Source organism: Saccopteryx leptura, chromosome 2, assembly GCF_036850995.1.
Source record: "Saccopteryx leptura isolate mSacLep1 chromosome 2, mSacLep1_pri_phased_curated, whole genome shotgun sequence".
In the NCBI taxonomy this organism is placed as follows: Eukaryota; Metazoa; Chordata; class Mammalia; order Chiroptera; family Emballonuridae; genus Saccopteryx; species Saccopteryx leptura.
The window spans coordinates 380478083-380490659 of NC_089504.1; the positions used below are offsets into that span (position 1 = coordinate 380478083).

Here is a 12577-nt window from a genome sequence, read left to right on the forward strand (position 1 = left end):
GCATCCTGTGCTCCTCTCACTGACCGCCAATCAAAGAGGTGCCCCTTCGGAAGTGCGGCGGGGGGGGGGGGGCAGATAAACGGCCTCAGGGGGCCGCATGCGGCCCGCGGGCCATAGTTTGGGACCCCTGCTCTAACCCTTTCAGGCTGAAGTTTAGAATCCAGGATTCTGCCTTGCTTACGGTATCTACTTCCTGCCTCCCCACCCCAGTCTGGGAAGAGGGGCCACAAGGTGAATATCTGTCTGAATAACCTGCCTGGTTTTTGGGTCCCTCTGGGGCTCTTCCCTTGACTTGTCCCTGGTGTCCTGTTGAACAGGCCTTCATGTGACCAACAACCCACCTGCCTGAATGCCTTACTGCTGTGTCCCACTGACTGTCCATACTGACCCCCTTTCTCATATATACCCAAGTGTCCCCAATTCCCACATCCTACAGCTGTCCCAGGCCATTGGGTCCCAACATAGCGTCTGCCGGACTGAAATGTCTCCTGTCGCTACATCTGGGACTGTGTCCCCAGGACCCAGGTCAATAGTGCCTCAGCCTACAGTGGCAAGCCTCGCTCAGTCCCAGGGGGAGAAGCACTTGATTTCCCAGGTACTCTTGGCTCCAAATGGAGCTCAGCCTCCCTCCAGGGACAGGAGTGCTGATGACGCAAGTGGCAGCATTGTCCCATAGCAAGTAGGACAAGGAAGAGAGCAGCGATGACACACATCACAGACGTGACCCTGCTCTCCCTCCCCAGAACCAGGCCAAGGCAAGCAGATAGCAAGCCAAGGGCCCTGCCAAGCAGTGGTCCAGGGTCCCCCAAATGACTCCCTGGCTTTATCCAAAGCATACCCTTTAGGGAGCCTTCTTGAACTGTCAGCCAGCCTTGCATTTGGAACCCCCAGGGCCATTCCCACCCTCCTTCCTCATCTAAAAGCTGTCCCTTCCACGGGCTAGGCTGCTGGTCACAAGCTGTGATGGAGACATAGCAGCATCTTTATTCTCATCACAGTGGGAGCTGGGAAGGTTGACCAGTTAGAACTGAGAGCCTGTCAGCTGTACCACCCTACCACTCAGGCCCAGCCAAACTCCAGGGGGCATAGTGCACGGTCATACACCCCTCCTGTACACCTGGGGTAATGAGACGGAGTATCACCCGTGGCCAGCATACCCCTGGGTGCCATCTGAGCACACTTACCAATCCTCAGGGAGTGGGGACTGCTGGCGACCATCACAAGCCACACGGGAAGCAGCACCAAAGGTGCAGAGACTCGGGGCATCTTCTATAACTCCTCATGGAGCCCTCTGCTGGTCTGGGCATGACATAACTCTGCAAGAGAGTAGCGAGCACGTGAGTCTGCTGCCCCTGCTGGGAAGCCATCCATCCACTCTAGTGACCCCCGGCCCCTCCCACCCCACCCCCAAAGCCTCTGTGGGGAGAGCCAACAACCCCTCCACAGAACTGCTGGCAGTGCCCATGGAGAGCTCCAGGCTGGGTCCAGCCTCGGTCCCTCTCTATGCCCAAGCTCAGGTTCTAACTCCTTCCTCCTCATCAAATAAGGAGCAAGCAGTGTACTGTGGTCGAATGCTTTGTGGGCCTCCACTGTTTAAACATCTCAAATTGGGGATGAAGACCATCTGCTCCCTGGATGAGCAGCAGGGGCCACGTCGGACAGCTATGCCAAGGCCCCAGACACACCGCATGCACTGCTACCGGGGAGGGGTGGGGGAAGGGCTGGGTTTCAGTCCAGCTCCTCCATGTACCAGCTGGTGGCCTTCACGAGGACTTCTCTCGGCCACTCAACCTGGTTTCCTCACAGGTAAAAGTGGCACAGCACTACCTGTCTGGTGAAGTTGAGTTGAGGACTAAGGCAATATAGAAGGAGGACCATGCTCAGGGCCTGACCTAAAGGAAGGCTTCTTCAGATGTCACCCCCCCCCCCCCGCCACCCCAGCCAGAGGGGCATCCCAGGCCATCAGCTGGTTTCCACATCTGCTCCTGCTACCTGCTGAAAATTAACCCCTCCCTGTCCTTCCTCCCTCAACCTCACTCCTCCTTCCCGGGGCAGGTGGACTTGATGTTGACGCCAGACCCTTGGAGGGGACTGCCTCCCCCAAAGCCAGCATGTGTGTTATCCCTCACTGAGACCTTTGCAACCCCCGGAGCCCAGAGTCTGTAGGCTGCCAGCTCTTCCCCATCAACAGAGTTTGAGGGGGGCCAGTGAGCACCTAAATCTGCTATTCCTGGTCACCCTTGGTCAGGAAAGCAGAATTCAAACAATCCCTCCTTCCACCCCCTAGAAACATTTAAAAAGGCATTCAGCTTCATTGGGCTTCAGAAAAACGCAATTTTAAATAAACCACAATAAGATACCGGTATACATCCACCAGAATAAATTTTAAAAAAAGACAACATCAAGTGTTGGCAAGGATGTGGAGCACTTGGAACTCCCATACAGTGTCAGTGGGAGTGCACATGGATAGAACTATTTTAGGGAACTGGTCTACCAGAGCTTCCACATGCCCTAAGGACCCAGCAACTCCACACCTACGTACACATGTAGTAGAAACATATGCATCTGCTCACCAAAGATGGACTAGAAGGTCCACAGCAGCACTCTCTGGATTTCCCCAAACTGGAAACCACCCAAACGTCTAGCAGCAAAATGTATAAATACAGTGTATGTTCACACAAGGGGATGTAGTATGGAAATGAAAATGAATGATAAGTCTCATAAACATTATATTGAGCGAAAGAAAGCAGGCACAAAAGAATACGTAAAGTATGATTCTATCTATACATAGTACAAAAACAGACAATAACCTATTCTGTGCTGTTAGAAGTGCAGTTAGTAGTTACCCTTGGATGGGTAGCAGCTGGAAGGGGATGTGTGGCCTCTTCTGCAGGTGCTGGTGATGCCCTGTTTCTGACTCTGGGTGTGGTTACACCAGTGTGTGTTCAGTTTGGGAAAACTCTTTGAGCTGTATACTTATAAGGTTCATTTTTCTGTCTGTTATACTTGAGTAAAAGTTGTGTTTAATGACACTCCCACCTCCCCACACACATACAGTGTCCCAGCCACACCCAGCAGCTTGCAGCGTGCCTGAAGGATGCACCTCTCCTTACCCCTGTCATTTGCCGAGTCAGGTGCCTCTCTCTGAGCCGTCACAGCCACCTAGAATGGCTCAGACATCAGCACCTTCTCTCTGTTGCTGCTGCTGCTGCTGCATTGATGTGTCTACACCTGGGATGAGTGTGGGCTTCTTAAGGGCCAAACCTACTTCCAGCTTCCTATTGTATCCTCAGAGTCTACTCATACAAAATAGGTGCACAGTACCTGGTTTGTTCAATGAATGGAGGCCTCAAGCCATTGCCTCCTATACGCAGACAGAGGAAATTAAAGGGCAAGGACAACCATGCTGTTGGCAAACCAAGCCTAGAACCTATGTCTTTTCATTGATGGGTGCTGATGCAGGGATATATGACAGCAATAAGTGTCAAGGAAAACATTACGTTCTTACTCATTATGGATAAAGTCAATTGTTCAGTGACTGTCTGTCTGCACACTAGAATGTAAGCTTGACAGGAGGAGCAGGGGGCAGAAATCTGATCTGCCCATCTTCTCAGGGCCCAGAAGAATGCCTGGCATACATTACAGTCTCAATAAATATTTGTAGAGTTTGATAAATGAATAAACTGTCAAAGAGGCAAGAACTGTAAAAATCTGGTTAGGCTATATTAAATTAATATTAAATATAATCATTTATGTCAAATGCCTTCCATGTATGCCTGATCAGCAAGTCAGACATCACCACTTCTTCCAGAAGGGGAATCTAATTTCCATTTTTTCAGAATCTGAAGACTGGTCAGCTTCCTCAAGCTGGAAGACCCATTAATGTCTGTAAGTGTCCCTGACCCTCTTCCGTGCTGGTATTTTGAAGACAAGCTCTGCAAGGAGGAAGCTCCTCCTTCCTCATATTCACCGCTGCACCTCCAGCACCCAGAGCAGTGCCTGGTGCAGGGCCGCGGTCGGTAAACATGCTTGTCCATGCCTTGGAGTAAGTGAGGTTGTGTGCACGGCGACCTTCCCTTGTCCTCCCTTGTCCCGCCACAGCTTCTTCCACAGTACTCACCGCTGAGCACCCTCCCCCCCCCCACACACACACACACCAGGCGCTCTGGCTCTTGGCCAGACCCCAGGCCCTGGGTGAGTAAACGGCCTCCCTTCAGAAGGGGGGTGCCGGGGGTTCGTGTTCAGCCAGTGTCTGAGGAACACCGGGATGCAAAGGACACCCTCTCCAGCAGCTCCCCTGGGCTTCTGCATTTGTCACAGGCCACAGAAGAGAACACGCTCTCACCCAGCTTGTCAAAGCCCATCACCTTTCCTCCGCTGTGGCCTGGAGATGTCACAGAAACTGCAGGCAGAGCCACGTTGAGTCTGAAGGTTGGAAGTCCAGGAGCCGAGGGCTGTACACCTACCCTTGCACAGTCTCAGGTAGACCCTGAGAAGTCCTTGGCTGCCTTAGCTAAGCAACAGGCTGATCCTGCACTTGACACCCAGCCCTTACAGGGGCCTACGTGAAGGGAGCATATACCCATGAGAACCCAGCTCCTGCTACCAGAAGGCTGCAAGGGCTGTGCCCCTGCCACGGGGGCTGTGACACAGGCGGTGCCCAGGCACACCTCCCAGATCCCAGCCACTCCACGGCACTGTGCCAGGGACTCCACACCCTTGGGCACATGCAGCTCTGTGCTAGGCTGTCAGCACTCTCAGATGTATTATACTTCTTCCCTCATGAAGTCTACGGGAAAAGTATAATACCCTTGTGTAAAAAATACAAAGAAAGGAAAACACTGGAGAATTCTTGACGCATGACAGTAATGAAGCAGCTCCCACAAGGCAAGGCAGACTTCGGAGCCAAGCGAGGAGGAGAGGCTGAGAAAACAGAGGCAGAAAGGTATCCCCAGGCCCAGGCAGTGGCAGCAAGATTCTTGGCAGATGCAGGCCACACGCTGAGCCCTGAGGCATGTGTTAAATAAGAAAGGGACCTTCCAGGTATGCACTGGGAACAGCAAGGGGTGTCCAAAACATGGTGACCAAACCAACTTGTAAGGGTCACATCGTGTCTCAGGGACCCGGAGGTAAGTGTTGGGGTCAGAGTCTAGAGAGCCTTGACTATCAAGGGTAAGGAGCTCGGACTTCATCCTCCAGGTAATAAAGAGCCATTGAAAGTTTTTGGCCAAGGGAAGGCCAGGACCAGTGCTGTGCTTTACAGAAGCTGATTTGACCGAGGTATACCAGATGGCCTAGACAGCAAAGTGGTCAATTAATGGGCATTCAGTCATATGTAGGGGGACTATGAATGCTGACCCTGAAAGGAATGGCTCCATTTTTCCTGAACATTAGGGTCCTGGATTTTGCTACAAACTGGAAAAGAAAGTTCCTGAGTAGCCAAGCACTGAGTGGGAGTGCGTACTCTGTGGATGTCTAAGGAAAGAAGAGCCTGGGACATGGGACATTGAATATACGGCCAAACACAGATCAGGTCCAGCCCAGAGGCTGGGCTCTAATCAGGTGACTCTAAAAGAGTCTGGGCTTGGAACCAGACCCTTCAAAACTGGCTTTGCCACTTGTTGCTGATATCACCATGGTCAAGGCCTAAAATCTGTCTGTGCCTTAGTTTCCTATAAAATAGACATACTACTGGCCTGTCTACTTCACAAGGTTGTTCAAAGATCAAAGGGGACATCATATGTGAAAAAATGTTTAGGATCTGGCCAGTTGGCTCAGCGGTAGAGCATCAGCTCAGCATGTGGATGTCCTGGGTTCGATTCCCAGCCAGGGCACACAGGAAAAGTGCCCATCTGCTTCTCTACCCTTCCCTCTCTCCTTTCTCTCTATCTCTCTCTTCCCCTCCCATATTCAAGGCTCCATTGGAGCAAAGTTGGCCCGGGCACTGAGGATGGCTTCAAGGCCTCCATATCAGGTGCTAGAATGGCTCCAGTTGCAACGGAGCAACGCCCCAGATGGGCAGAGCATCGCCCCCTGGTGGGCATGCCAGGTGGATCCCAGTTGGGCGCATGTGGGAGTCTGTCTCTGCCTTCCTGTTTCTCACTTTAGAAAAATTAAAAAAAAAAAAAAGTTTTAGTGATCAGAAAATAAGGAAAGTATTTTTTTCTAAATCAGATTTGTGGTTGGTTATTTCCTCCACCCCACCCCCACCCCCAACATTTCACTCCCGTCTTTTGTTCTAGACTCAATGTCTGACTCCTCGTCTCGCAGATTTATTGAACAGATGAATGATTCATCTTTATTTTCTATAAAACACCCAAGGCAGTTTTCCACCTAGTAGTTGGAGCTCAATAAATGTACAATTAATAAAAGTGAACTTACAGAGAATGTTTTCATCCTACTCATCATCCCCCCTACTCAGTGACTCATCTCAATATTAACACTAGCAAAATAAAAAAAAAATAGAATGGCAAGATGGAGCTCTCTCCTTTGCCTTCCACCTCCATTCATAAAACTTCACACAATTCATCCCAGAGGAAGGCAGTAAGGTAGTGGTTTTCAGCACAAGTTTTGTGTCTGCTTTAGACAGAGCTTGAGTCTGGGCTCTGATACTTACTAGCTCTGACCTTGGGTGAGCATGTGATTAACCTCTCCAAACCTAGGTTTCCCCCTCCACAAAATGGAGAAAATGTTAGATATTCCTAAGGTTGTTTTTAAACTTTAGCTGCAATCTTAGAGTATGCCCGCAAATAGCAAGTGCCCAATACTTGCAACTTTCATTAAGATTATTGAGAGCTGCTGTTGTGATTAATGCTATTATTTTCCAGAGCCAAATCACCATGATTGTGTGTGTGTGGGGGGGGGGGTTGATATTTAGTGCAGATTTCCCATTCGTGTAAAAGATTACGAGTGTTCTAAGACTGCCGTGAATAAGCCTCTCACTGGAGAAAACAGGTGAGGATGAGATGCCTAGACCCCCAAAGCCAACCTAACCTTCTACATCAAGCGGCACCAGGGGCTGGGGAAACTGCGTAGATCAGGAGCCCCTGTGGTGCTAACCCAGAATGGTGCAAGTGAATTATACACAAGGCCCAACTGCTGTGCTCAACAACCAAACCCAGCAGGAGGGTAATTGCCTGGAACTTGAGCACAGGGGGACACATCAGCAGTGGAACACATTAAAACACCAGGAACAGCAACTTCCCAACACTTTCCTTCTCCACACAAACCCAAGAAGAAGTCAGCAGACATGACTGTGGACATGAATGTGGCCACCATGAGGAACATTCCAGAACATCAGAAGAAAGGCTCTCCTGACAACTGCAGCTGGCTGATCAGCCCAACACCTCCACGTGTCTGAAAGGAAGGGGGAGCACCTCAGTCAGCACAAGGTATGCTGGGTACACAGTGTTCACTGGTAGAAAACGGGCTGCCTCCCTGAGGCTGGTGCGGGCAGTGGCAGAACGAACACCATTCCCTGTTCATGCATTTGTTCATTTACACACTCAGTATGCATTCATTAGGCATCAGGTGTAAGTGGAAAGGAAGCTAAAAAGATACAAGACATTTTTTCAAAGAGAAACAGACACAGGCATCAGTCACCAGGCAGAGGCTGAGAAGTGTGCTCACATAGACAAGGCACAAGACAGCCTGGGCACGAGGTAGGGAGCTCTCAGGGCCACCAGGGTATGCTCAGGGGAGGCTCTGCAGAAAGACGCCCTTGCATGAGGCTTGAAGGATGGAGATGCACCTACAAACACACACATACCCGTACGTGTACAAATACCCCACGTGTACATATACTACCATGCGCACATATATAAATACATATATACAACACACACACACAACCTCAGACTTTAGACACCTAAGAGGGAAACACGAGGCCCAGAGCTATCACAGCTTCACCAAGTTCTTCACACGCTCTGAGACCAACAGGAAGAGGACAAACTCAGTACATAGCAAAAAGCAATCCTGGTCTTTGACCATCCTCACTGTCTACTGCAGGCAAGAAAAAGTAACCTCTTCCTCTTCTCTCCTGCTACTAGAAAGATTTCCCAATGACCCGAGCAGGGAATTTTACCCTGGTCTGCCTTCTTCTTCCCCTTCCTGAGAGATGACACCGTCAACAGAGGCAGTGATGTTTGAGAAAGCCATCCGAGTCACAGCCAAGTGCATTATTAGCTCTGGAAGGCTGGATTCTGATCCCAGATCCCTCATTTACTAGCTGTAATCAAGACATTAACTTCTGAGCCTTAGCTGCCTCATCCTTTCAAGTGATAATAATTGTACCTACCTCACGGGGCTGTTGGCAGTTTACAATGAGGAAGTGCTGAGTACAGTACCTGGCACATAAATATATTAAGTCCTCCAGAAATACACCCTAAATATAATTCACAATGATACCACATCCCTGTTACCTGAAAGCAAACAGATCTACTGATTTTGAGCCACACATTTAATCCAGCAAACAGTATTTTCATCCGCACTATCTCACTCATTAGGCAAGGATTGACTAACCATCTAACGCAGGGGTCTCCAAACTATGGCACACGGGCTGCATGCGGCCCCCTGAGGCCATTTATCCGGCCCCCGCCGCACTTCCGGAAGGGGCACCTCTTTCATTGGTGGTCAGTGAGAGGAGCATAGTTCCCATTGAAATACTGGTCAGTTTGTTGATTTAAATTTACTTGCTCTTTATTTTAAATATTGTATTTGTTCCCGTTTTGTTTTTTTACTTTAAAATAAGATATGTGCAGTGTGCATAGGGATTTGTTCATAGTTTTTTTTATAGTCCAGCCCTCCAACGGTCTGAGGGACAGTGAACTGGCCCCCTGTGTAAGTTTGGGGACCCCTGATATAATGTGTGGGAGACAAAAATAGTGTCCTTGTCCTTGAAGCATTTATGAACAACAACAAAGTTGTTTGTGTCCTACATAACTGTATACACTCAGTAGTACACATGTATACACACACGTGTGTACATACACATACATACAGAGCCCCCGCCACTGAAAACTTGTCCTCTATATTTAAAGTACAATTACCCACATTATTTCACTTGATAGTTACTACACTCTAGGCAGCAGGCAGCATAGAGATGACTATACTCTGCTTTCTGGGAAAGGAAACTGAGGCTAAGAGAGGCCCAAAGACCAGCGAAAGGGTGCACCAGGGACTGACATTATCAGGCACTCGTCCACATCACACATGTGCAGGGGAGTTCGCCGTTTCTACCTGGTTAATTCTTCAAGTCCTACAGCTACCTAACCAACCCAAATTGGAGCCCTTCTGCAAAGTTAGGAACTGGAAACTCAGGGAAGATAAGCAGTTTGCCAAAGATCACAAAGCTCACAAGCCATGGGCCAGAAGGTCTAGTTTTTTCTGGTTCAGACCGCGCGGGCGTCTCCCACAGAACCAGAGCAGATGTAATAAGTGGCTCTGCTGATAAATTGAAGCCATTCAGGCTGCAGGTCCAGCAGCCTGTGCTCCGACCTCCAACAAATACTGATGGTGGGCCTAGTGTGCACTGAGCACCATGTTCTGGCAGGTAACACCGGGTCCTCACGGTTCCCACACACCCCTGCCTGGTCCCACAGGGGGAGGGAGCTTTGTGTGGGCTCTGCCTCTGCCAAGAACATTCTTCCCCCTGAAAAGCTGGCACACACCCCACCTTGTCCCAGGCCTTGACTCCAATCCTGAAGTCCCAGGGTGTCTTCATCCTCCCTGCTCTACTTCCTTTCTGCCCATAGTACTCACCACCTCCTAGCTTAGGAGACAACTGACTTATTTATTGTGTTTCTACACGTGCTTGCTAAAATGTAAGCTCCCCAAGAGCAGGGATTTTGCCTACTTTGTTCTTGATGTGTACAAAGCACCTAGAACAATATCTGCCAAATACTAGGTACTCAATACATGCTCTGACTAAATACGAGAAACATGAAAAAACTAAATGGGTATTAAAGATTGCACAGTCACAGGGCTGACTAAGGCTTGGGCACTCAGGGGAGGGGGCTGTGGCCACCAGGACTTTCTAATTTCTGCTGGGGGAAAGATGCCTGTAAGAGCGTGTAGAGTCTACCTTCCTCTTGATGACTGCAACAATTCAGAGGCAGCATTGGAAGCTTCCTATTTGCAAGAAAACAAGACGAAGTGAGAAGGAGGACAGCTGAGAATTTCAAGGCATTCTCGTCCTGGATACAAGGAGAACCCAAGGCCACCGCTGACCGTGTCCGAGCCCAGTTAAAGGAGGAAGCCAGGCTCTACTGATCGCCACATCCTGACCAGACAGAAGCACAGAGAATAGAAAGGGTGCAGCTGGCTTCTCACAGCCTAGAAAGCCAAGAGAGCCAGGAGGGTGACCCCTCAGTGCAGAGGAGGGACCCCAGAACCTCAGAGCTCCAAGGAACTAGGAGATTGCCTAGAAAAGGCTCCTCACCCCACAGATATGAAAGCAAGGCTCAGGAGGGAAAAAGATTTTTAATCAGGGTTAAGAGTTGGTGCTAGAGCAGATTCTAAGATCTGAGTCTCCTAACAGCCGAATCAAAGCCCCTTTCATAGTAAAAGGGAAAAAAATGTGTTTGTTTTTACTGTCTTCCACAAACCGTCTCTATACCAGTTGGGGGACATAAGACACTGTGTGAGACAGATAAACACGCAGGTAGCCATCAGATTAAAATACAAAGTACGCAGTGTAAACATGGAAGAAGAAATGTTTCCTGGTTGCCATAGGAACAACAGGCAAGTATACCCAAGCCAGTGAGAGGAAGCATAGTTTGCCACCCCAAGATATGCCTTTTGGAATATGGGTTATTTGAATCTGGTTATTTTTAAGAAACAAAAGACTCAGAACCTTTACCTTCCCCCTAACTGCATGAAAGAATTTAAATAGAGCACCTGCTAGGAAGAAAGCTATTATCACAGACATCTATAGCTGACTGTGAACCAGGTGTGACAGACAGGGAGGAGCCTAGCAAGGCACATTAGACCAGGGTCCTCGGTGTCCCATGTTAAAGATGGCCCAGCAAACATTTGCTTTTCTATCTCCATGTGAATTGCCTTCCTGTGCTCTGAAGTCCCAAACCACATCTCCCCTCTCCTGAGCCCCAGAACGGTAAACAATCCTTAACTGCCAAATGTGTCCTCAGGTCCTGTATTCATACAAAATCCTCTTATGTATGTACATAATAAGTTTGGTCATTTTCTCCTGCTAATCTGTCTCATGTTAATTTGATTATTAGTCCAGCCAAAAAAAGTTAGAAAGATAGGAGGAAAATTATTCCTCCCTGCCCCAACCCAGTTTTGATGAAACAGGAGACCTTACTGGCTAGACCCTGTTGACTTTGGGATTGTTGCAGACATGGGGATCCTGGAGCCTCCGACACAGGCTGGCAAAGGAGGTGAGAGTTCTCACCAAATCAGCAGCCGCCCCCCTCTCCACCCACAGATGTCTGAAGTATCCACTGAAAACAAAAGCGGTGAGAATCGGGGATTTTTTTTCTCTTTCTAAATTTAGATTAGTAGGAGAATTTACTGGTGAAGCCGGTGTCTTAGGCAAACATGACTGTAAAGAGTTAGTTTGTTCTGTTGATCCCACTCCTCCCAGAGACGGTCGTTATCTCTACCGGCTGGAAGAAGCACATGCAGCTGGTGGGAAGCCAAAAAAAGCTGTGGATGCAAGCTTAGAGGCTCTAAAACCTTATTCTGTCCAAAGGGGGTAAAAATGTGCAATTCCTGGTGTTTCGGAAGAGCTGTTCGAAGGCAGTGCCCTTCATCCTTCTTAGACTAACTCTGGGAGTGAACCTGCGGATGTCATGAGGGCTGCATCCTTTGCACCCACTCTGGATGCCTCCTGTGCCCACAGTTTAACTGTAAAAAGGCCTACTGGTTTGAGTCACTGTTGAGATTTATAGATCCCACCATCACTGACCAGAGGACGAATCTTTTGACTCGGAAAAAAGAAAACTTCTAAATTGGAAAATCTTTAGAGTATTCTTAAACAGTTGTTTTATTGGTGCCTGTAGAAAGCTCAAACTTAAAGATATATGGGCCCGAAGAAATAGAACTATTAGCCTAACAAAAACAATTTGGGAAGCTCTATTGAATCTGCTGTCTCAGCTTTTCCTCATGGATCTTATAAGTGATAATAAAAACATTAGGTTAATTAACAAGAGAATAGACAGCAGCTGAGGAGAGAGTCACAGCTCTCTTCCCAACGAGGCAGAAAAATTTTAAAGGTTATTGGGATATAAAGTGAATAAAGCAAATATTGATAGGAGCAAATGAAAGCGGAAACAGAAAGAGAAGTCACAGGACTTGTCCCAGCAGGGTAGCATCTTCACCTGGTTATTAAGAAATGGGATCAATAAAGCAGACATTGATGGGGTTCAGACAAAGGTTTTGATACAGCACTACCGGAGGATGGGCGGTCCAACAGAGAGCCCCTGTGCTGGTCCCCCAACATTAAAGGGCCATAAACAATTCTGCTCTACTTACCTCAGTTTGGAAAATTTAAGTAAGAAGGCAGATTACAATGAGGAATCTGACCAACAAGAGTTTGGGCCAGCAGTCAGGCTGG

General features: G+C 48.6%; 1 protein-coding gene across 1 annotated transcript in view; it reads right to left on the reverse strand.

Annotated features, from left to right (window-relative positions):
* The window catches only part of GRIK4 (glutamate ionotropic receptor kainate type subunit 4), a 375204-nt gene that overhangs the window by 242436 nt on the left and 120191 nt on the right, over window positions 1-12577 (reverse strand). The window contains exon 2 of the mRNA XM_066365318.1: window positions 1185-1316. Within this exon, the coding sequence (XP_066221415.1) occupies window positions 1185-1266 (82 nt within the window). The 5' untranslated portion in view covers window positions 1267-1316. The remainder of the gene's footprint in view (window positions 1-1184; window positions 1317-12577) is intronic.